The 24,450-nt window shown below is 49.0% G+C and overlaps 2 protein-coding genes across 3 annotated transcripts in view; both read left to right on the forward strand.

The window, feature by feature from the left end:
- Window positions 1-8,855, forward strand: part of STARD10 (StAR related lipid transfer domain containing 10) — a 49,133-nt gene extending 40,278 nt beyond the window's left edge. The window contains exons 5-6 of the mRNA XM_054974606.1: window positions 906-958; window positions 6,564-8,855. Of these exons, the coding sequence (XP_054830581.1) occupies window positions 906-958; window positions 6,564-6,791 (281 nt within the window). The 3' untranslated portion in view covers window positions 6,792-8,855. The remainder of the gene's footprint in view (window positions 1-905; window positions 959-6,563) is intronic.
- Window positions 8,856-21,970: 13,115 nt separating this feature from the next.
- The window catches only part of ARAP1 (ArfGAP with RhoGAP domain, ankyrin repeat and PH domain 1), a 196,633-nt gene continuing 194,153 nt past the window's right edge, over window positions 21,971-24,450 (forward strand). The window contains exon 1 of one of the 2 annotated variants that reach the window (XM_054973345.1): window positions 21,971-22,069. The gene's annotated coding sequence lies outside the window, so the exon portion shown is untranslated. The remainder of the gene's footprint in view (window positions 22,070-24,450) is intronic. The other variant, XM_054973346.1, reaches the window with a different exon arrangement.

Here is a 24,450-nt window from a genome sequence, read left to right on the forward strand (position 1 = left end):
AATTAATCTAATACAAAAAACAAAGCAACCAAGGATACAAACTCATGCACGGGGATAGAAAATGCAGTGCGAAAATAAATTAGTCAGTAGTTGTCGTCTAGTCACCATCTGTGGGAACCGTCTGTCTACCGCCAGCGGCTTGCTTTCTTGTTGTTGTGAAGTCTGGTAATTATAAATGTTCTTTGCTTACGTGATTTGGGATTCTTTCTTTTAGGGTTCTGGATTACAGACCTAGGGTCAGGCCTCATAAATATGGAGCTGAGCAGCCCTCGTGGTCCTTTTTTGTGCCTTGTTTTGGGGGGGGGGGTTGTGCTATTATTGTTGTTGTTGTTATTGTTATTTATTACATTTCTTACCCGCCCTACCAACAACCGCAAGCGGGCTCAGGGCGAGGTACAACAGTTATAAAATACAATACAGATATCAAAAAACAGTTCATAAAAACAACAGTTCATATCATAAAATCCACAGATAATAACTGTCCCAAGACGGGGTCAATTCCAGGTGCCTGCCCATCAACATACAGGGGGAGGGAAGCGGACAGATAGAATACTGCAACCCATACGTGGGTCAGCTAACGAAGGGCACTACTTGGCCCTATGCTGTACCCATACGTCGGGCAGTGGGCCAGTGGACACTGTACAACCCCACGCTTGGTGGGAGACCGGTGGGAGGCACAGTAACGTTCTCATGCTGGCCTCAACCATATGCCTGGCGGAACATCTCCGTCTTACAGGCCCGCCAAAATGATACAAGATCCTGACGGGCCCCGGGTGTCCTCAGACCGAGAGTTCCACCAGGTTGAGGCCAGGCCCAAAAAGGCCCTGGCCCTGGTCGAGGCCAATCGAGCCTGTGTTCTTCACAGCAGGACCCATCTCACTTCTCTGATGCTTTTTCCCCCTCAGGTTCTTTGCCGAAGTGGGTGGTGAATAAGTCCTCCCAGTTCCTAGCTCCAAAGGTAAGCCGTGGCTCTCTCCTCTGTCAGGCGCTTGTTGACGTTTTTCACCTCCCAGCCATGGAGGGGTAGCATCCCCACGGGCTCACCGTGGGCAAGGACAGGATTCCCTGCTGGGAGGACAAAGGGGAAAGCCCATTTGCTGGGACTGTTCGTGTTTTTTTCCACTAGCCTCAAAGGGATCTGGCTGAGCTTCTTTTGCCTCCTTGTCAAACACAGTGTCGGAAATGTCTCTGCAAGGTCACTATGAAAAGTCATTTTTTCACAGGGGCTGTTTCTTCAGAATGCGCCCCCTTGTGGTGAGGAGGGAGTTTGCAAACTGGGGGCGGCACGGGATTGCAGGTGCAAAGAATTGGGAAGCCCCACTTCGCCCCATGCACCCAAATCTCCCCGCAAGGAATCTGTAAGCTCTCAGGGACTTGACCAGGCCAGTTTCTCAGTCATCCTTTGATTTCCCCCCTGCCTTTTATCAGACTCCCAGCGGTGTTTGTCAGGTCCCCCTATTAAAAACTGGAGTGCAGGGGATGTCGTGGAGGGAGACCTGTGCACGCATGCCCCCTACATACCCTGGTGATTACGTCATTTCCGGGCAACCCAAAAGCAATGGGTCATGCCATGGGCCAATTTTTTAAAAATTAGCCCTGGTTGTGACGCGTCACTTCTAGGTCATGCTGGAAATGACATAATCACTGGGGGACGTGGGTGTACACACACCGATTTCTAGCAACCCTACTCTCAGCTTCTCTCAACTGTCTGTTGCTCTCTTTGGCTCATTTTTTACTCTTGGTTAATTTACAGAGTCATCTTCCCCCCAAAATGTGAAGAATCCCCCGTCTTTTCTTTGGGGTGGCTTGGCCCTGCCGCCCAGTTTACTTGTGATCAGGGTTTTTTTTCTGGGAAAAGAGGTGGTGGAACTCAGTGGTTTGCCGGCAACTCTCGGCAGGAGGTAGTGCCCCTGGGACCACATGTGCGCGCGCCAAGTGCACACATGCTCCCAGGGCCAATGGCGTCACTTTGGGTCAGCTGGAACAAGGGGGGAGTTTTTAAAAGTTTAAATCACTCTTGGTGAAAATGGTCACATGGCTGGTGGCCCCACCCCCTGATCTCCAGAAAGAGGGGAGTTGAGATTGCCCTCCACGCTGCTGCGCGGAGGGCAATCTCAACTCCCCTCTGTCTGGAGATCAGGGGGCGGGGCCACCAGCCATGTGACCATTTTCAAGAGGTTCCAGAACTCCGTTCCACTGTGTTCCAGCTGAAAAAAAGCCCTGCTTGTGATACTTAAGCTGTTGCTAGGTAGCAGCTTCTCCCTCAATCATAAAAACCTAAGAAGAGCCCGGCTAGACCCGCCGTCTCTTGCTTCCCGCAGGGACCATCCAGGGCCACAGGCTGTTGCCCTCCACCAATATATTCAATTGCAGGATGGGAAATCCCTGGAGATTTGGGGGCGGGGGGCGGAGCTGTAACAGACTCTTATTTTATTTATTTATTTTATTTATATTTAATTTATATTCCGCCCTCCCCACATCAGCAGGCTCAGGGCAGATCACAACCAAGTTTAAAAACATATTTCATCATATATACAATTTAAAATCATAAAACATCCTAATACATAGATTAAAATACATGTAAACACCTTACTAAAGATCCTACTATCTCAAAAGAAAGATTTATCTTTTACTCTTGGATAGCTGTCAGCAATTAGTAAGGCCTGTAAAACCGGACTGTTCTTTGAACAAATTCTGCTTATCAATACATTATTTATATAGATCCCTTTTTGCAACGCTTTTCCTCATCAAAGTACACAGATAGCTTTCTAGAGTTTATTTCTTTTATTGAAATTACCCTTTAGTCTTTTAACGAAGCAAGTTATCAAAATATATGTGGTCATTAATATAAATTCTACAAAAACAACACAGAAAGGCAATAAGAATTAACATTTCCTAATTAACTCTACGTTTAAAGTTTTTATGAAATGCATTAAGATTCCCATAGCATTCAATGCAAAGATAAGATTCTCATGAGATTTCTTCCAATCAGAACTCTAACACTCTATCTGAATTTGCATGTTTTATAGGTTATCTTATGCAAATATCTAAGATCTTTTCATGTGATAGCATAAACAAACTATGATTGGTTTGACACTTCATTCTATAGTCGTGATTTCTATTGTATAGCTTTCTAATTAGCCAAAAATGACATTATATCCAACTTGCTAAACAAAACTATAAATCTGTGAAAAATGACAGAAATAGTTAAGTTGGTAGATTGCTATTGGTCCATTCTCTGATAGAAGAACTTTAATCTAGATAGAGGCCGATTCCAGACGGCCCTCTGTAATCTGAAACGTTGCGCGTTGTCGCGCGTCATCGCGCGGAAAACGCGAAATATCGCGTTTTCTCGCGTGAGTTTTGCGTGACCTCGTGCAAAACTCGCTTGAGAAAACACGATATTTTGCGTTTTCCGTGCGATGATGCGCGACAACGCGCAACGTTTTGGATTGCAGAGGGTCGTCTGGAATCGGCCAGAGTCTACTATTTTTAATTAGCGGTCAAAGATGAAAACTCACCTGTTTTGGTTTACCTAACACTTTGAAAAAACACACAGACAAAGTTGAGAAGTTCACCTAGAATATGAGGGTATTGTTTTATATTGCTAACTGCAATGTGCTTTAGTCTATATTACTGCAACAGAGCCTGGAGTGAGAAGGAAGCTCATGGGGCAATACCATCGAATCCGCCTTCCAAAGCAGCCATTTTCTTTAGAACTGTCCGGAGATCAGCTGTAATTCCTCCAAGCCCTTCCTGGAGCTCAACAATCCCCATCACGGTTCATTATCTGTAGGAGACCTCTCCTTTGTGAATTTTTCTGGTCCTCTTTCAAAGCCGTTTCGGCTCATGGCCATCACTACGTACTGTGGGAGCGAGTTCCACAGGTTGATGAGGCGTTGTGTGAAGAAATACTTACTTCCCTTTGGCCGTCCTGAATTCATTGCCCATCAACTTCATTCGGTGACTCTCAAGTTTCAGTATTTTGGGAGGGGGAGAAGTTCTCTCTCTCCACTTTCCCTGTCCAGCGCATCCTTTTATAAACCACCTTAGCTTTCCTTAGGGCTACAAGTGACGAATGACACTTGAACAGCAAGTGAACAGACTCACATGTATTCCTCCCTGTTCACTTGCCGTTCAAGTGTCATTTGTCGCTTGTAGCTTGGCCCTGTACAGCTCCAACTTCTTGTTCATTTCAATTGCCCTTTCCCGCACCTTTTTGAGCTCCAAAATAGCACTCTTGTCACAGAACAAGACATTTCGTCTGCATTTTGTGACGTGTGTGTCTGCAATGGACGGAAACGAATCAGATGTAAAACTGTCAGCTCTCTCTTACTTCGGGAGAGGTGTGTGCAGGCCCATCTGGGTTCCCCAGCAGCTGGAAATACAGACCGTCCTTTGCACGTCTTTTTTCAAGGTCACCATCAGCAGAGATTGCCTGGCGACGTCCCTGGGTCAGCTCTGTTGCCATGTAACGTCCCTTTCCCACCAGCCATAGCTTGACTAATTAGCTCTGGTATCATGTTAAACCTCTGGCCCACGGTGGCATTGGAGAGTAACACACATCAGCAGATGTAATGATACCGCCATTGAATTAAGACCCCACAACTGCAAGACAGAGCTAGCGGCCGGCCTCTCCTTGTTTGTGCCTGTGTGTCGCTTTCTGGAGCGCCTGGGCTTGCTTCCCAACAAAAGAAACTTGCTTTAGAAAAGGTTTCTTGGTTCCTTTTAGAGTAACAATAAATGCCACTAAACCTAAAATAGTTCTTTTAAAACACTTGAGTTGATAGATGTAGATGGTCCAAGGGTAGCAGTTTTTTCAACTAATTTTAAAACGCTTTCTTGTAGCCCCGTAACAGAATGCTTATCTGTGTCTCATTAAGGTTTCTCACTGTTCAGTATAAAAAAGCTTCTCACGCTACTTTTCTTTGCATCTTCTCTTTAATGTTCACACATTCTTGTGCATTGTGGTCGCCCGTTCTCATCTATGGCTGTGATCATCAATCTTTTCAGACTAGGACACCCTGAACTGGGGTTGCCAACCTCCAGGCGAGGCCTGGAGACCTCCCAGAATTACAATTGATCTCAGTTCCCCTGGAGAAAACGGCTGCTTTGGAGGTTGGACTTTATGGTATTGTGCTGCGTGGCGTTCCCTTCCTTCTCTGAAACCTGCCCTCCTCAGCTCCACCTCCCAAATCTCCAGGGATTTCCCAACTTGAAGGTGGCAACCTTACCCTGAACTCCAAAAATAGTGGTGGAGAGTCATGTGATGTCAGAGTCCTAGGCCAGGAAGAGGCGGCGCTGGAGCCGGCAGAGCCAGACAGAGCCCGTAGCAAAGCCCCAGCCAAGGCTCAGAAGCCATGCAGGAGTGGAGAGGGCCCGTGGCTCAGTGGGAGGACATCTGCTTGGCCTGTGAAGGTCCCCCCTTCGAGCCCCAGCACCTCCAGTCAACAGCTCTTGGCAGTAGGTGATGTGAAAGAGCCAGAAGAGCCTTGCCGTCCTGGTGCTTTTCTTAGCGCATGCAGCAAAAGGCAGGGAGCACGGTGCCCCCCCTCTGCACATGCCCACTGGCTGCAGGTCTTTCCAAAAGGAAGCTGCCCCACTGGTGTCTCTGCTGGGGACTTGCATGCCGAGAGGGTTGCCCCAGCCACGTGAAGCTTCATGCGGAGGCAGTGCCAGGCACTGCACGGAGATCTTTCTCAGGGCCAGCTACTGGAGACCTTTTAACTGGAATTGCCTGGGATTTTCTGCACGCAAAGCAGATGTGTGGCTTTTGTGAGGAGCCAGGCCCTTAGACATGAGTTCCTGCAGGGCGGACTCAGTCTCCCAACTGCAGATGTATTACCGCGTCTGCTTGGCTGGCCTCCCTCACCCCGAGGTCCAGTCTTCATTACCTAATGGATTGTCTAATTGAGCCAGTTTGGTGTAGTGGTTAAGAGCGCGGGACTCTAATCTGGAGAGCCGGGTTTGATCCCCCACTCCTCCGCTTGAAGCCAGCTGGGTGACCTTGCCTGAGTCACAGCTCTCTCAGAGCTCTCTCAGCTCCGCCTACCTCACAGGGTGATTGTTGTTGTAGGGATAATAATGGCATGCTTTGTAAACCGCTGAGTGGGTGTTAAGTCATCCTGAAGGGTGGTGTATAAATCGAATGTTGTTGTAATTGGACTCAGACCTTGGTGCTTACTCAGATGGTCCCTGAGCTTTTTGTCCCGCTGACATGAGACAAAGGCAAAAAGTGAGGAAGGGTGCCCAAGTGGAGACAGAAAAGGAGTGCTGAAATCGCCCCAAAACTATTCAGGGCTGACCCCTGAGGTGTTGTATAGGGCTGCCTGTATCACACTCGCTCAGGACCCAGAAGGTAATGCAAAGCACCACAGAAAGACAGGCTGAATTTTATCCTTGGGGCTGCTAAAGTCAAACCTGAAGGAGCCGGGTTCGAATTCCTGCTCGCAGGCACTGTATCCGATTCCTGACCGCTCTCTGGCGATCTTGGCCTTTCCTAGCCAGCCGTTCCCTGTTCCTTGGCTTTGACTCGCCCCTCTTTCTGTGCCCCCCCCATGCAGGCCATGAAGAAGATGTACAAGGCTTGTTTGAAGTATCCGGACTGGAAGCAGAAACACAACCCCCATTTCAAACCTTGGCTGTACCCGGAGCAGAGCACCCTCCCCACCGTGGGACTGGCCGAGCTCTCCATCCAGCACGCTGACTCCCTTGAGAACATCGACGAGAGCAGCTTATCGGAGACCAAAGATGACCGGGCTGAAGGCAGCGATGAGGACAGCGTCAACTGAGGGACTCGGGGGAGGGGGGGCAGGCCACTGGCCGGGTCTCCCACGACATCCACCCACCCGGGCTTCTTTTTGTCTGTGTAACCCATGCAGTTCGTGTTTGGAGAAGAAATACCGCCCTCTCCTCCCTCCACACACCATCATGGAATGAGCCGACTGTTTCTCCACCAACAGTTTAAGGCTGTCACTCCTGGGTGGAAATTAGTGTCAGAAATGTCCTTTTTCTTTGGGGATGGTGAGCTGAATTAGGTACACGGCGATGCCCTCTTGCAATCTCTGCAAATCTGTGGGGAGGTTTAGCACCCTATCGTTGCCCTCCCCAAACCAGGCACTGTCTCCTTTCCCTTTCTGCACAGGACTTCTTTCTTTACTAGTAGGAAAAACCCTAACAAATATAACTTCCCATCTTACCTAACCGGGACTCTAGAGCTGGGAAGAGTCACGTTAAGTTTTTTGTCCCTCTCTAACCAATCGAATGTCAGGAGGCGGCTGGTCTTCACCATAACAATAAGGAGGGAATTTATTTGCCGTACCCTCTAATTGCAAAACGCTGCCTTCTGATTGGTTCAAGGATGGGTCCTTTGCCAGCCCCCCAACCAGGGTGGAGTCAACAGGTCAATCTTGCTTGGCAGAGAGCTATTCACCCATGCAGAATTGCCCCAGTTTTGGCTGAGAGGGTAGAATTAGATTTGATTTAAAAAAAATAGAATAAGCATTCTTAGTCAAGAAAATTCTGCATAATCAGAATGCCTGGGGGATCCTTGATGGACGCTGGACCACAGTTTGAACTGCAGGTGGGGGGGTCAGAAGTGTGAATGTCCCACGGCAGGCCGGTAGACCAAACCAGTCCATGAAGGAGAGGCCAACAAAACCATTCTCCGAGAAGAGGTACCCCCCCCCTCCAATCAGGCAGTGGCGCCATCCCAGAGAGCTGCTCCTCACGGAGTTGGTGTCTGACTTTTTAGACAGATTTCAATTGCAGTCTGCCTTCTGAGCAAGCTTGTCAGAAGAAACCCCCCCCCCCCCGCCCTTCAAAAAGTGGAACTCCCAATGTACGTTGCCTTAAAAAGCCCCCTCCTTGTATTTGTTTCTGCCAGGTTGGAACACCAGTTTCTGGTGCTAAACCTTGCCCATGAGGACAGAGGAAGTTGGACTGAATAACAGAGAGCCCTCTGTACATGCTCAGAATCGAGACCCCCCCCCCCACTCAGTGTGTTAAATGGGGGATTTGATCTCCTGGGCTGGTTTCTGAAACAGCTTCCAAGGTGGCTGCAGGTGCCTTTCTCTCCCTCCCCTGCCCTCCCGCCATGGCCAGTTGCAAATTGCCCCGATTAAATCAAACTGCACACAAAATTGAAGTTTCACGATTGCCTTCAAAGTGCCCCAAGTTCCAGAAGGCGTTCTTTTGCCTGAGCCAGCAGGCTGATTCCTCTCCGCCCCGGGAACGGGATCAGCTTTCTGACCCGGCCAAAGAAAGGGGGCCTGTAGGATCCTCTTCCTCTGGTGGGTGCTTTGCAGTGGATCCTGGAATGACCTTCTCACCGGGAAGCGAGGTTGGAGCCACGTAAAGTGACTGTCCGCAGCTGCCTGCCTCCGCCGGCCTGGGGGGCCCTTCACACATGCGCACCCGTGCGCGCGCACACATCGAGACACTTGAATTCCCGAAGCGCTGTGGACCTTCCCGGATATTTGTATGCATGTGTGTGGTTCTGTGGCTTCTGCCCTCCTCTTTTCTGTGTTATCCTGTAAAACGCTCATTGATGGAGCTGCCTTTTGGGGAAGGGAAAACTTGTGTTTAGCGGGGAGGGGAGGTTTCCGCCCCAAGGTGTTTGCGAGTCTTTCTGCAATATAGGTTAGGATGAAAAGTCTCCAGAAGGCCTCCCCTCAGCCCTACCTGTGTCCCCAGGGCTGGCCTTCCCTCCGGAGTTTGATGACTGTGTCATTCAGGGCCTTCCCTGAAAACACCTTTTTGCATTTCAAGGGAAACAAAAAGAAAAAAAGATGAGATTTCATATCTTGTTATTGGAGCAGTTTATTGAAAAAATAATAATAAAAGGAGTAATTCCAGCATCGTTCTCTTGGTGCCGTCTTGTTACTTAACTGAGTGAAAACCGAACAGCTTTTTCTTGCCCAGTTTTGCCTAGGCTTCCAATAGCTGGAGAAATGAATGAGAAGTGAAGGCGCGCTAAATTCTCACACCCCTCAAAGGTTAACCTGGGAAACAAGTTATGGGCTCTGCTCCCACCATATTTCTACCTTTGTGTGGGGAAATGGAGCTGGCAGGGCCTGTCTCTGCACACATGGAAGTGGAAAAGCTACTCAGTTATCCAGGGGTCCCTTGTCAAGAGGGGTTTTATTTTATTTATTTATGTCATTTATATTCTACTTTTCTCACAGAGACTCAAGGTAGATTACATAGTGTGAGATTAGTACAATCAGTAGCAAGGACAAGGGCAGGCATTTCTATATAGTGTCAAGAACATTTCCATAAACAATGTCATAGGGTAAATGAAGACAAGTTTGCAAAGAAGACATAGCATTAGCAAGGATCCAATATGGGGTTGGAGAATTGCTGAAACAGAACATAATCAGTTCTAGGACTTACATTAAACAACATGAAGCACAGGTAGTATATTGGAGTACATATTTAAAGCAACAGATAATATGTAAGGCAACATAATGGTGAAATCTATGGTTTCTAACTCAGTGAAAATGTCTGGGATCCGTTTCCTACAATACCACCCTCCTAGCTGAGAAACAAGCCTTTTTGAATAATTTGGTTTTTCATTGTTTGCGGAAAGCCAGGAGCGTGGGGGCTCTCCTAACCTCCTCGGGCAGGGTAGAGGCCACCACAGAGAAAGCCCGTGTACGGGCTGCTGTTGATTTTGCCCATGTGCAGGCTAGCACCTGTAGGAGTCCCTGTTCAGATGAGCGAAGCTGCCGTGGAGGGACATAGGGAGGAAGGCAGTCCCATAGGTATGCTGGACCAAGGCCGTGAAGAGCTTTGTAATAACCAATACCTTGAACTGAGCACAGTAACTGATAGGTAGCCAATGGAGTGACAGTAGGGCGGGAGTGATGTTCACGCTCCTGCTCCTGATAATAGTCGAGCCACAGCATTTTGCACCAATTAGAGACTCTTAGTTAACTTAGATGGGAGACCAATGTACGTATAATGCATTACAATAAAGAGAAATTTTGGTTCTCAGTGCCGCCACCATCAACTAATCAGTTATTAGGACATATTCCTCTGGAGGACTAGAACCTGGAACCCTCTAGCCACTAAAAGGACAGTTCAAGCCTTTTTTGTCATCTCTTACTGAAGGACCCTGTTACCAGAACTGCTCTTTATTATAATGGGGAATTAGCTGTAGCAGTCTGTAACTTAAAATTAAGCGCGGATCATAACCTATGTATACGGAGGTCCCGATCCCAGACACTCTAGTGAAAAAGAGGCAGACTACAAATAAGTTCCAAACACGTGTATTTAGTGTGGCGTAAGCCTAAACTTGCACAAGCATACAGAGAACACACAAGACCTAAGAAATACAGGGTATGAAATACAGAGACGTTCGCATTAGCTGGTTCCCAACGATGATAGGGGGAATACTCACTTATCCTGGAGCGAAGCAGAGACACGGCAGCGAGGGTGGCCCAATGCCAGCACTGGGACCACAGACGGACAGCAAGGAGGTCTGGATAGGGAATGGCCGAGGCACCGAGTGGTCTGGGAGACCAGCTTAAATACCCCAAAACGTCCCCTGGGGCTGGTGCTGTACTTGGTGGTTCTCACAGTTTAAAACAAAGGCTCTAATGGGCTACTGAATGGCTTGGATGGGCCACTTTGGTAATCAGATTGTGATAAGTGACACCTCAGGAAGAGGGGACAAAAGAGGGAGGGGGAAATCCGAGTGGGCTGAAAGGATGTTCCAGCGGACAGGGCTTGTCCTGATGTCATCAGCTTCTGGAATGCGGAGGTTTCTTTGAGATGCATTCTCTAAGTGCTTGGGATGGTCGGCACTTAGTTCTTCTCCGGGGCGGCTCCTAAGATATGCAGAGCGGGGCGAGGGGCTCTCGCTGCGGACGTGGTGTGCCCGCTTCGCCGAAATGGCTTCCCAAAGCAGTCTTCCTCTCAGGGTCTTCTGGCTGCCTGAGAACATGGACGCCGGCTGGGCATAGCTGAGGCTGGTTTGCAGGCTGCCCGGTAGCGAGGGCAAGCTCGGGGACCGGCCCGCGGGAGGCTCCAGGCGGGAACTGACCAGGGAGCGCCTAGCCAGGCTCGCTGGAGGTTTCCCCGGCAGGCGCCCGGCTGCTAGCAGCGGCTTGGGCCCATATGAGGCAGGCTTCCATGGAGGCAGGGGGAACAACACTTTAAAACACAGTCCAAGGCAGGGAACAGGCACGGTCCGTGGCAGATGGCAATGCAGGCACGGGGCACACTTGTAACAGAGTCCAAACACACACTGGGAATTCCAGAGGAGTTAGTCGTGTTAGTCTGTAGTAGCAAAATCAAAAAGAGTCCAGTCGCACCTTTAAGACTAACCAATTTTATTTTATTGTAGCATAAGCTTTCGAGAATCAAGTTCTCTTCGTCAGATGCCTGATACAGGGCAGGGCAGGGCTGCCCAGAAAGAGAGTCCTTTGTGCAGTTATCCAAACATGGAGTCAGTAAACTACACAGTCTATTACAGCAGCAAGGCAATTGACACGCAGGCAGGAAACGGACACGTGTATCAGAGCACACACGTGCAAAGCAATCTTTGTGCAGCAGTGAAACAGTAATGCAGGAAACTTTAACACAGTTCATAGCAGGCTTTAAAGCAGGGGAGGGGGCCTACTTGGCAACAGGCCAGCGCTCTCATTCATGTAAACTGTTGGAATAGGCGGTAGCTGCTGCCCTCTTCCCTTTCTACTCTTGGTATAGGTGACTTCAGGGTTTAATGTGGATCTCAGGCTAACTGCATTCGAAAAGGTAAAGTTTAATAAGAAAATGAAAAAGTGCACACATCATGTGCAGACACAACAGACTGAGCAAGGACAAAAGAAACGGGCAATAAAGCCATATTCATCTGATCCTTACTTCCCCTAAACGATGGGAAGTTAGGACAGGTAAGGAGTTGCATGGATTTAGGAAACATCCATTAACTTGCTCCTGTGGTTTGGGGCTTCTCCCTTTGTGGTCTTGACAACAAGATGGAGTCCTGGTTATTTGTGGTTCTAATTGACTTAATTTATACCTTGCCTTTCTCCACGGAGTTAGCCATGTTAGTCTGTAGTTGCAAAATAGTAAAAGTCCAGTAGCACCTTTAAGACTAACCAACTTTATTGTAGCATAAGCTTTAGAGAACCACAGCTCTCTTCATCAAATGCTACACAATGGAGACCCAAAGTGGCTTACATCCTTCTTTCCTCCATGTTATCTTCACAACATAAGAACATAAGAGAAGCCATGTTGGATCAGGCCAATGGCCCATCCAGTCCAACAGTCTGTGTCACACTGTGGCCCAAAACCCAGGTGTCCTCAGGAGGTCTTCCAGGGGGGAAGGGACACTAGAAGTCCTCCCACTGATTGCCCCCCACTCCAAACACCAAGAATACAGAGCCTCACTGCCCTAGACAGAGAGTTCCATCTGTACTTTGTGGCTCATAGCCACTGATGGACCTCTGCTCTATATGTTTATCCAGTCCCCTCTTGAAGCTGTCTATGCTTGAAGCTGCCACCACCTCCTGAGGCAGTGAATTCCACATGTTAATCACCCTTTGGGTGAAGAAGTACTTCCTTTTATCCGTTCTAACCCAACTGCTCAGCCATTTCATTGAGTGCCCACGAGTTCTTGTATTGTGAGAAAGGGAGAAAAATACTTCTCTACCTTCTCTATCCCATGCATAATCTTGCAAACCTCTATCACGTCTCCCCTCAGTCGTCGTTTCTCCAAGCTAAAGAGCCCCAAGCGCTTTAACCTTTCTTCACAGGGGAAGTGTTCCATCCCTTTAATCATTCTAGTTGCCCTTTTCGGCACTTTTTCCAGGGCTATGATATCTCTTTTGAAGTGTGGTGACCAGAATTGTACACAGTATTCCGAACGAGGCCGTACCATTGATTTATACAGGGGCATTAGGATACTAGCTGATTTGTTTTCAATCCCTTCCTAATAATCCCCAGCATAGCATTGGCCTTTTTTATTGCCGTCGCACACTGTATCGACATTTTCAGAGAGTTATCTACCACGACTCCAAGATCTCTCTCTTGGTCAGTCTCCGCCAGTTTGGACGATTAGCAAAGTTGCAGCGGGCAGCTCGGGGAGGGGGGGAAATACTCTAGAGAAAGCTAAGAAAGTTGCAGCTGCCCGCCCCCAAAGATCATTGAGAGCAGGCTTGCGACTAGAGAAACAATTTGCAAACGCAGGCTTTCTCTGACTTTTAAGGCAGCGATCCTAACAGTTCTAACAGAGAGGGGAGGACTTCACATGTCAGCTTTCTCTAGAGCATTCCCCACCCCCCAGCAAGACGATTTGCAAAAGCTGCTGTCGTAGGCTTTCTCCGTCTCTTCAGGCAGCCGTGCTAACGGAGAGGGGAAGGGACAGAAGGAAAAGGGGTGTGGGAGAGGGACTTCAGTACCCAGAAAGACTTGCGAAAATGATCAAGTGCCCTTCGCGTGGAAGATGTCACTTGTAGCGAGGCTCTCAGTTGTTTCCTTTGGCCCCTTGAAGCTCATAGGAGGGGTGTGACCTGGCAATTGTTCTCCGGGCTGGGGACGTGCATTTCTAAGCCCTGGATGCTTTGCAGGGGGGGTGGGGGGGTGGCCTGAGTCATGCTTGCTCCTCTTTCTCATTTCCCCCTGCCAGCCGGAAAAGGGCACTTCGTAACCTCTGAGCCTCTACAGAGTTCAGAACCTTGATGCACATTTTGGAACGTGCAAATTCTAGGCAGCGAGGCATTCTGCTACAATCAGTCCCCTGTTCTGAACGTGCCTTCTGATTGGGAGGCGGCAACCCCAGAGCAGATACTCATGCATAGACCCAACAGGCACTCTCCTCTGAGGGTCAGGACATTTTGCTGGATCTGCACATCAGAACAGGCTTGACAGTGATCCAAGGGAAAGCTGGGGCCGATGAAGCCACACCCAGAGGTGTGATTAAAAGGACACAAGTCTAGAGCGAGGGAGGATGCAGTAGGCGGCCTCATATGTGAGTGAAGTCTTAGGTCTCACAGAAGCCTTTCGTTCTCACTGCATCCCAGTAGTTCTCCTGCAATGCAGCTGTGCGTCTTTGCATGCAGTTTGCGAACTGCTTGCTTGTTTCAATGGCGTTTCCTTCCTTCCACCCACCCATCCGAGTCCCATCCGCCACTTCCCTTGGCAGCTGTTTCCAGTGTTGAGTTGCTTTAAGAATTAGGGACATCTGGCACCCATCTACCTTCTATAGTTTAAAATATTATGGCAGGGCCTTTCCAGATGCAAATATACAAAGGCCCAAGAGAAGAAGCTCTGAGAAATGACTGATGAAATCATATAGATGGCTTTTGCAAAATGGTAAGAAGCTGTGCTGTGACTCCGTGGAAGCGCCTCTGCTTGGCAAGCAGAAAGTCTCAGGTTCAATTGCCAGCATCTCTGGTTAAAGGGATCGAGTAGTAGGGTGTGTGAAAAACCTCAGTCAGAGATCCTGCAGAGCCACTGCCAATCTGAGCAGTCAAGACAGTTTGGTGTAGTGGTTAAGGGCGGCAGGAATCTAATCTGGAGAGCCAGGTTTGATTCCTCACTCCTCCACTTGAAGCCAGCTGGGTGACCTTGGGGCAGTCACAGCTCTCTCAGAGCTCTCTCAGCCCCACCCACCCCACAGGGTGGCTGTTTGGGGGGATAATAATGACATACTTTGTAAACTGCTCCGAGTGGGTGTTAAGTTGTCCTGAAGGGCGGTATATAAATCAAATGTTGTTGTTATTGATTAGACCAGGAGAAGGTAACTTCATGTGTTCTTGAAATGGACATCAAATGCGCTCGTCACTGAGAATCAAAAAATACACAACAGGTCAGAACGTTTCTTTCATCAAAGACACTCAGAGCTGGAAGGAAGCGCCCCTTGGACTCATCAACTCAAGCCTGAAATGGGAACCTGACATAAAGGATTGTGCGCCCTTCTCCCCGTTGCTGGAAATCCTTGGATCTATGGATGGGATCTCCCCCCACAGGTCATCCAATCAACCCTCCTGTCGGATGGGATCCAACTCAGCTAATCCACTCAACTGCTTATCTGACCAAGTTCTGGAAGATGCCTGAATCAGAGTATAGCTTTCAGGCGATCGGGTATGCTATGATTCCACTCCACGCAGAATTCTGTGCAACCCGGCACCTGGCGTTCTCCTGGGCTAGGGGAAAGCTTTTCAACCCTGAATCCACAAAGGAAAACATTCACACATGACCCAGAGGAGTTAGCCGTGTTAGTCTGTAGTAGTTATGCTTAGTAGTCTTAAAGGTGCTACTGGACTCTTTTTGAATTCACACATGAGTGTTTTTTTCCAAGGCCAGGAGTGCATCTCTTTCCTGCAAGAGGAATGAAAGCTTTTTGGAGGACAAAGTAACCAGGACTTGGCATTCTTTCACAGCATATTATTTATAATAATTATTATAAAATCTAGAACCAAATAATGCTTCTGCCTTCTACCCTACATGAATCCTACCCAAGACTGAATATTTGGGGGCCCTTGCAACACCTGGAATCTTTAAGTGTGTGAAATGGCGCCATCTGCTGTCTCCTCTTCACAATCCCATTTATAGTAAAGTTTTGTTCTTTCAGAAAGTTTTCCAGGGTGTAGTAGAGGGGATGGAGTTAAAACAAACACATCTGGACCACATAGGAAAATCCCTGCAAAGGAATTCAACCAAGCAAGAATTACAGAGGAAAGCCCTTATCTGATCCTATCATGAAACAAGTAAATCCTCACAAATACTACAATTCTGCCCACCCCATAAAAAGCACGTATATGCCAAGCAAGCAAGCAAGCAAACACCAATAGTATCAAAAATGCACTGTACACAGTTAAAAAGACTAAGGTTTTGTTCCAGTTTTTCATAGGCTGAGGTACCTCATCAGAACCAAATGGTGCACCATATTCCCCCCAAATGCACTAACCTAGCTAGTAGATCCAGAGGAGTTAGCCGTGTTAGTCTGTAGTAGCAAAATAGAAAAGAGTCCAGTAGCACCTTTAAGACTAACCAACTTTACTGTACCAGAAGCTTTCGAGAATCACAGCTTTCTTTGTCAGATCCCCTGAAGAGGAGAACTGTGATTCTCGAAAGCTTTATGCTCAGTAAAGTTGGTCAGTCTTAAAGGTGCTACTGGACTCTTTTCTACTAGCTAGTAAAATACCCCTTTTTGGTGCCTGGTGGTAGAATTCTCAAATTCAAAACATTCCCGGGTTCGGGATCAAGGATGAGGCCTGATGAAGATGGAAAACATGCTCCCACGCTGTACCTGGTATTACCTGGCATTGCAGTGGAAGAATGAATGAATACATACTACATAAATGCATGTGGCAGTGGAGAGTGCCCTCAAGTTGACTTATGGTGACCCCTGGTGGGGTTTGCAAGGCAAGAGACTAACAGGGGTGGTTTGCCATCGCCTGCCTCTGCCGCCCTGGTCTTCACTGGAGGTCTCCCATCCAATTACTAACCAAGGCTGACCCTGCTTAGCTTCTGAGATCTGATGAGATCAGGCTCTCCTACATACATACATATGACTGAGATCCAGAGGAGTTACCTGTGTTATTCTGTAGTAGCAAAATAGTAAAGAGTCTAGTAGCACCTTTCAGACTAACAAACTTTGTTATAGTGTCAGCTTTCAAGAACCACAGCTCTCTTTGTCAGATGTATCCCAAGGGAGGATCATTCAGTCCTGTGCAGTAAAGAGTCCAGTAGCACCTTTCAGACTAACAAACTTTATTGTAGCATCAGGTTTTGAGAACCACAGCTCTCTTCATCAGATGCATCTGACGAAGAGAGCTGTGGTTCTCGAAAGCTCATGCTACAATAAAGTTTGCTAGTCTGAAAGGTGCTACTGGACTCTTTACTGCACAGGACTGAATGATCCTCCCTTGGGATGCTAATTTCCTATATGCAGGCAACTTTTTTTGTATCTTGAAGCATGCAGTCCTGCAAAAGGCAGCCTGTGGTACTTTCTAAACAGGCACAATTCTGACCAAGAACTAGGCCTCTGTTGTATCCCTGGTGCATACAAACAAAATGCCCAGAATTGTGGCCTTGAGTGCTGCACATGTTTTTTGCCCCGGCCCGTTTTTTGCCCCTGGCCCCGTTTCCCTTAGAGACTCATCTTCTAGAGGAAAAGCCCCCCTTCCCAGCAAGCATCCACGCAGAAGATTCCAAACGGCGGCGAAAGCAACAGATGGGAGATTTTCTTTGGGGGCTCTTTGTCTTGTCAGGAAAATATTCCCCCTGTCTTCCTCCCACTCAAGCGTGTCACACGACTCGGCTTTGCAAAAGAAGTGCAAAACAAGCTCCTGTAGTTCATTCCCTCCCACCTGCCGTGTCTAGAGGGACCCAACCGAAGATGAGTGAGTGGTCCCAGGGCATGTTCGGGAGTTCCAACAGATGCACCCAAAGGCCCCCATTGCCACGGAGAAAGCAGGGCCCAGAGACAAAGAAGAAACTGAGGTCGGAGCTCAAAGCAGCCGACCAGTTTGGGCTGACGCACTGCAGCATCCGTGGTGGCTGACGCCTTGCTTTGTCGTACAGAGTCCTTCTTGGCACAGAGGGACAGGCTGGGCAAGGTTGCTTTTGTCCTGCAGGGCACAACATGGCTCTTCCCCCCTTCTCTGCTCCTGGGATCACTTTCCACGAGGATTTTGGGGCTCTGTCCCCACCTCCTTCTCTGCAACGGCCCCGTGTAGCAGCTCAGTCCTGACCGAGGCTTCCCTTCTAATCAGACTCACTTTCTGGGGGCCAAGCTACACATGACGAATGACACTTGAACGGCAAGTGTATTTCTCCCTGTTCACTTGCCCTCCACTCAATCCACTTGCCGTTCAAGTGTCATTCGTCATGTGTAGCTTGGCCCTGAGTCTCACACAAGTGTTGTGATGTCCCAGAGAACCTTCTTGTGGCGCTTGAAAGACTCACACATTGCGCAGGAAGCTGGACTGGACCCCTGGTCCATTAAGGCCAGTCTTGTCTACTCGATCTGGCGACGGCTGTCCAGGGTCTCAGGTGGAGGCCTTTCATATCAACGACTGCCTGGTCCTTTCTTATCTGGAGATGTCGGAGGTTGAACTCGGGACCTTCTGTATGCCAGGGAGATGCTCTGCCACTGAGCTCTTCCTGAAAATGCCCTTGCCCTAGCGGGCGCAGAATTCACCAGTCTGAGGGGGCAGCATGTGAAGGAGGGGGTGCAGGGGTGTACCAGGAGATGTCTCATCCGCTGCGAAGGTTCCAGGCCATGTAAGGCTTCTGGGATCAGAATCAACAGCTTGAAGGAGGGATGGAAGCAAAGAGGTAGAGGTTGAAGTTATAAGTTCCAGATGTGAATGGCTGCAGCCTTTTGCACCCGCTCAAGATTCCGTATCATCTTCAAGGGCAGCCCCACGGAGAGTCTGTTGCAGTCATCCGTTCTGGAGGTGATGATGTCATCATAGAACACTGTAGCTAGGCTGGCAAAGTTGAAATGAACAGAGCTGAGATAGGTACAAAGGCGCTCCTGGTGACATCAACCAATTGCTGTACCACCAGCAAGGCTGAGGAGCCCCGTGGCGCAGAGTGGTAAGCGGCAGTACTGCAGCCCAAGCTGTGCTCACGACCTGAGTTCGATCCTGGCGGAAGCCGGGTTCAGGTAGCCGGCTCAAGGTTGACTCAGCTTTCCATCATTCTGAGGTCTGTAAAATGGGTACCCAGTTTCCTGGGGGTAAAATATAGATGAGTGGGGAAGGCAATAGTGCCCTGATGCAGGGGACTACCTTTACCTTTTTACAGCAAGACTGGGTCCAGGACCACCCAAAACTCTTTACCTGATATGCTAAGGACTGCTAGGCCCCGTCTGATCCCACCAGCAAACCTGCCTCCCTTCACTTAGGCTTGTCAACCTCCAGGTGGTGACTGGAGACCTCCTAGAATTACAACGGATCTCCAAGCCACAGAGCTCAGCTCCCCTGGAGAAAATGGCTGTTTTGGAGGGTAAACACTATAGCATTATACCCTCATGAGGTCTCTCCCCTCCCCAAACCCTGCCCTCTCCAGGGCTCAACCCCCAAATCGCCAGGAATTTCCCAACCTGGAGCTGGCAACCCTACCTCCTCACCAGCATCACCCCCAACTTGTCTGGAGTCTGGTTTTAGTCTTGTTCCTGACCTCCATGACACCTCCTGAGACAGCCTCTTTGACAAGAAGTTCCCTCTGGTTTCTCAGACTGCAAGTGCAAAGATATTGAGTGGGAAGTCCAAGCTAGGGTTTAACACATACACACAAACATGTGAATCTGCCTTCTGAGTGTGGCCATGGTCTATCAAGCTCAGAATTGTCTACTCTGGCAGGCAGTGGCTTTCCAGAGACTCGCCAGAGGTCTTCCACATCACCTGGTCGTTTTACCTGGAAATGCTGGGGCTTGAACCTGAGACCTTCGGCATGCAAAGCAAATGTTTTACTACTGAACGTAGGACACTTGCAGAAATCCCAACTAGGCTTCCCAGCTAACATTGTGTTTCCCTACACTTGAACATCCCATGTAAGATGTCTTGTGTAGAGAGACTCTTGTCACTGGAATACAGGAACTGGAGCAATTTTCACATAGGAAAGCAGCCAGCGCAAGGTACCCTGTTGGGCTGTAGAGGGTCCTGGAGCCCAATTCATTCCTGCTACAGCAGAAGTCTGCACCCAGCTTCACAAGGGCCCATGAGTAGGTTACGGCACAGACCAAGAGTAAGGCGGATGAAGGCCACGGGGATTTGTGCTGAACAAGATTTGTCCTCCTGGTTATCAGAGTAGTTTGAGCCGAAATTTCACCAGACATTCACCTGCACCGCTGTGACCATAACAACCCACAGTCTGTGGCAGAGAATCCGGCCAGGTGTCACCTATGTGGGGAGTTCTGGGTTCAAAGCCACACTTGAACCCAGAATGGCCTTGAACCGTTGGTTATCTTGTTGAGATTAACGCACTTTACAGGTTAAGCTGCCTTTACTGACGCAGACCTTCGTTCTGCCAAGGTCAGAATCGTCTACTCGGACTGGCACCAGCTTGCCAGGTTCCATCTCTGGCACCTCCCGTTAAAAAGGACCAGGCAGAAGTTGATTTTCATTTCCTAAATTTCGATTCCCTTCATGATTGGCTGGTGCGTTAGTTAAGCGCATTTTTCTGTTAGCGATTTGTAATTGTGTTTTTGGCTCACATAGACATCTTGACTTTTATTTTCTACAGACCTATCACTTCTTTATCACAAGGTCAGACGGCAAAGCAAACAATTCTGAAGGAGGTTATGAAAGGGAACTTATTTAGCGGGCAGAGCGTCGTCGGTTGCTTATCGTTGGTTGCTTATTGGACTGCACAGCTATTTTTCAGACTATACTTTTGTTCAGGGTTGGTCACTGCTCTGCGTATGATATGTACATGCTTATTATGGAAGGACCTGCCTGAAGAGATCAGGAAACCACTCACTCGCCTGGCTTTTTGCAGACCGTACCCAATAGTGCAGCATATCGTCCATGCCCTTATTAAAGCATGTCTCTGAGCGACTTCTTAGGACACAGCCCTGCCATCTGGGTAGAAAGCCCTTCGGAATAATTCAGGTTTGCATAGTTTACAGAAAGCTGGAAAACGGGAGTTTCCGCACCACTAGGGAGTTTCCACGTTGCTTCACATGCCACGTAAATTAGTGCTGCGTTGTTTCAGAAGATTTCATCTCTATGCTCGACTTCATGGACTAAAGTGAACTATTTGTGCTGCTTAGTATTTGTATTTTAAATATTTATATTGTATTTATTGTGATTTTTAAACTGCGGAATGCAAATTTTATTGCGCTTTAATGTAATCTGCCCTGAACCTGCCAGTGGGGGAGGGCGGAATAGAAATTGAAGCAAAATAAAAAATAAATTGTTTTCAATTTTCCTGCAACCATACCGTATTGAATCTGTTCAATGAATATCCCGACCATTTTGCATTATGGTATTTGCTCAGTGAATGGTCTAGCTGCTATGTTGTATCTTGCTTGCGCTGTGTAATCCGCCTTGGATCTCAGAGAGAAGGGTGAACTATACATCATCATCATCATCATCAATAAATAACAATAATCTATTTCTGTTTTTTTATGTTTTGAGTCACTTCTGGTGATTAATTCATACACTATTCAGAGCAAGATTTGGGTATAACAACACAGTAAAGGCCAACTATATTTCCAGGGTTCGAGCTTTCGAGACTCACTTTGTCTGAACACTTTGTCAACACACTATTCAAGACTTTCAAGTTTATTTTTAAAAACGCTGAACATAAAATGTTGAGTATAACGTATTTTAACATAAATAAGCGGGGTGACGGAGAGGAGAAATATTAAGCAGGTTTAATATTCTGTTATGTGTCTATTCTCTAATGTTATATTATGTAATTTGAAATGTTTTGTTACATATTCTCTTATCGATATTATGTTTGCTGTCTAATGTCACTTTCTGGTATATATTCTGCTTTTGATATTCTATCTACAGTTCAATGCTATTTTCTGTTTTAATAAAATAATGTTTTTTTTTCAATCCGGAGGAGTTGGCTGTGTTCGTCTGTAGTAGCTGAAGCATCTGACGAAGAGAGCTGTGGTTCTCGAAAGCTAATGCTACAGTAAAGTTGGTTAGTCTTAAAGGTGCTACTGGACTCGATTTTGTTTTTTTTTAAAAAAAGAGTCTTTCTTTCTTTCTTTCTTTCTTTCTTTCTTTCTTTCAGCAGTTGATGTGCGCCACCCCCTCGGAGGCCAAGCAGATCCCGACCTCGGGCCGGAAGGCGCCCGGGGCAGGGCCCAGGCGGGACGCCGAGCGAGCGCTCCGTTCGCCCCGCGGCCCCGGGGTGGCGCTGCTGCTGCGCCGGAGGCAGCGAGGCAGAGGAAGGGAGGACCGGGGAGGGAGAGGCCGGGGGAGGCCGTCCGCCGCTGGGGCGAGGCGCGCAAAGCGCCCAGGGAAGGGAAAGGAAGCGCAGCGCAGCGCAGCGCAGCGGGAGACGAGCCGGCGCCCGCCCGACGGAGAAGGAAGCGGCGCCTTCGGGCAGCCCACGGCCCGGGAAGAGCGCAGCCGCCGGGCCGGGCCAGGTCAGTCCACTTCCTCCGCCCCCCGCGCCCCCTCGCCCGCCGGGCCCGGCTTATCTGCGCGCGGCAGAACGCAGCCAGGAGTCCGAGGCAGAAGTTCGTCCGGCGAAGCCCCTGGAAGCGGGGACAGGGCGCAGCGTGGGGCGAAGGGGAGTCTGGGGCGCCAGAAAGTCCGACGCAGGGTTGTTCCGGGAGAAGCTTCGGGGAGCGGAGCGCCCTTCTTCGCTAGCGCCGAGCGGAGGCTCCGCGCGGGGCATGGGGTTGCCGGGTCCGGGTCGGGAGATTCCTGGAGATTTGGGGGCAGAGCCAGAGGAGGGCAGGGGGAGGGCGCTTAGCAGGGGTGCCTCCGAAGCTGCCATCCTTTCCAGGGAACTGAAGTCTGGAGATCAGTGGTAGTTCCAGGAGAACGCCAGGCCCTACCGGGAGGTTGGCAACCGTACGTGGGGATCAGAAGGGGACGTGAAACGCTGGCAGGAGAGCGTGGAAAGGGGGGGGCAGCGGTGGTGACCCTGCGCTGGCTACTTTTCGTATGCTAACTCTTTATCCGGAATCCTGGTTCAGCCTGGGAAACCTTTCAACAAATCCCACTTCTGGAGGGCACTGCCAGTCCCCTTGTAGGCTCTGCCCAACCTTTACAGCAGGCACACGTTCAACAGGTGCAGCCCTCATCGCCAGTCGCTGCAGAGCTCCAGTTGGGCTCTCTGTATATGCAACCACTTTGCCATGCCGTGGCAGGGGCTTTCCTGCATTTTGGGGCAAAGTGCAGGGACCCCCTTGCAGCAGCCAGCCCTGGCGAAGAGGGCGCCGTATTTTCCTTTGGGGAGGGGCTGTGGCTCAGGGGTAGAGCGTCTGCTTGGCATGCCGAAGGTCCCAGGTTCAATCCCGTCTCAATAGACAATATTGACCTTGATGGACCGCGGATCTGATTTGGTGTAAGGCGCCTTCTTGTGTTCGTGTGTCCCGCTTTGCTCTGTAAAGCTAACACTCAGCGTGAGATTGTTAAGCACGGCTTCTTGGGTTGAACTGGCGCTTGTTTGAATGCCCCCATCAGAATCTCATAATACATGGATTGTGGGGGGGGGGGTACGTGCAGTTGAAGGCATTTTGTCGCTTCCACCAAGAGGCACCCATTTTCCCCCAGGTCTGCGCTGGTATTGGCCGCTGTGGCAGTGCTGTGGGGGCGATCTAGTCGTCAGTGGCACAGGCAGAGGAGCGCGATGCCAGCCAGTCCTCGTGCCGAGGATGCAAACGGTGTCCCTTGACGTCTTGGTCCCGTCCCCATTGTGCAGTTGTTTGAGATGCTTGGCCAGACGACCAGCCCTAATAATCCTGAGTTACAGGGACCCATTGGTTGGTCTGCCTCCGTATCATACATTCAGGAAGTGTTTCAGGTAGAGAAGACCTGTTTATTATTTTTGTCGCATGAATGTTAGGATGCCTTCTTTCTCCAGGGGCTTCGCCCTGTCTGGATTCCTAGTACGGTTGCCATCTCTTCCCTTGGCCCTTGCTCCTGTGCCTTTAAAGGCAAGCTGAAGCTCAGATGCAAGCAGGTGATCTTGATGGTTTTGCAATGTAAGAATGGGAAGGAGAACAGACGGCGGCTTCTCGATGTGCTCTGTGTCTTTTCGGTGTTCAGTACAGCATCTTGCACTCAGCTAGTAAAACAGCTGTGAGATCATTGCAGTGCCACTGTGTTGAATAAATGGTCCCCAATCTGCAACCCCCTTTCTTTTTGGGAGACCGTGTGTTTGACACCTATTGTAATCAAGTATCTTACAATTTGAGAGGCATGTCATAACGTTGTGGAGGATTCCTTGGATTATGGGATGCCACCGGATGGGCTGACAACACGTCTTCACTGAGTTCTATGTGAGTGTTGCTATGTTTGCACCTTGGAAAACAAGAACTGGGCCTGTGCTGCAGGATTTCACTTGCATTTGGTCTGATTTTGTGGCTGTGGGCTTCGCCCGGCACCCTCTGCTTCGGTCTTGCTCCAGATGTCCTTTGCGTTGGATCCCTAAGACCTGCCCGCCTCGCACAGGCAGCTGCTGCCTGCCAAGCTTGCTCTTGAGCTGGTTTCCTCTGCTCTGTACCAGGTCAGATGGAAAAAGAATTAAAGAGGGCTTTCCGGGTTGCCTTTCTCTAGCAAGCTATTCTGGTTATCTTTCCAGAGGAGTTAGCCGTGTTAGTCTGTAGTTGCAAAATAGTAAAAAGTCCAGTAGCACCTTTAAGACTAACCAGCTTTATTGAGGCATAAGCTTTCGAGAACGATGCATCTGACGAAGAGAGCTGTGGTTCCCAAAAGCTGATACATCTGACGAAGAGAGCTGTGGTTCTCGAAAGCTTATGCTACAATAAAGTTGGTTAGTCTTAAAGGTGTTATT

Source organism: Eublepharis macularius, chromosome 3 (genome assembly GCF_028583425.1).
Source record: "Eublepharis macularius isolate TG4126 chromosome 3, MPM_Emac_v1.0, whole genome shotgun sequence".
NCBI classification, from domain to species: Eukaryota; Metazoa; Chordata; class Lepidosauria; order Squamata; family Eublepharidae; genus Eublepharis; species Eublepharis macularius.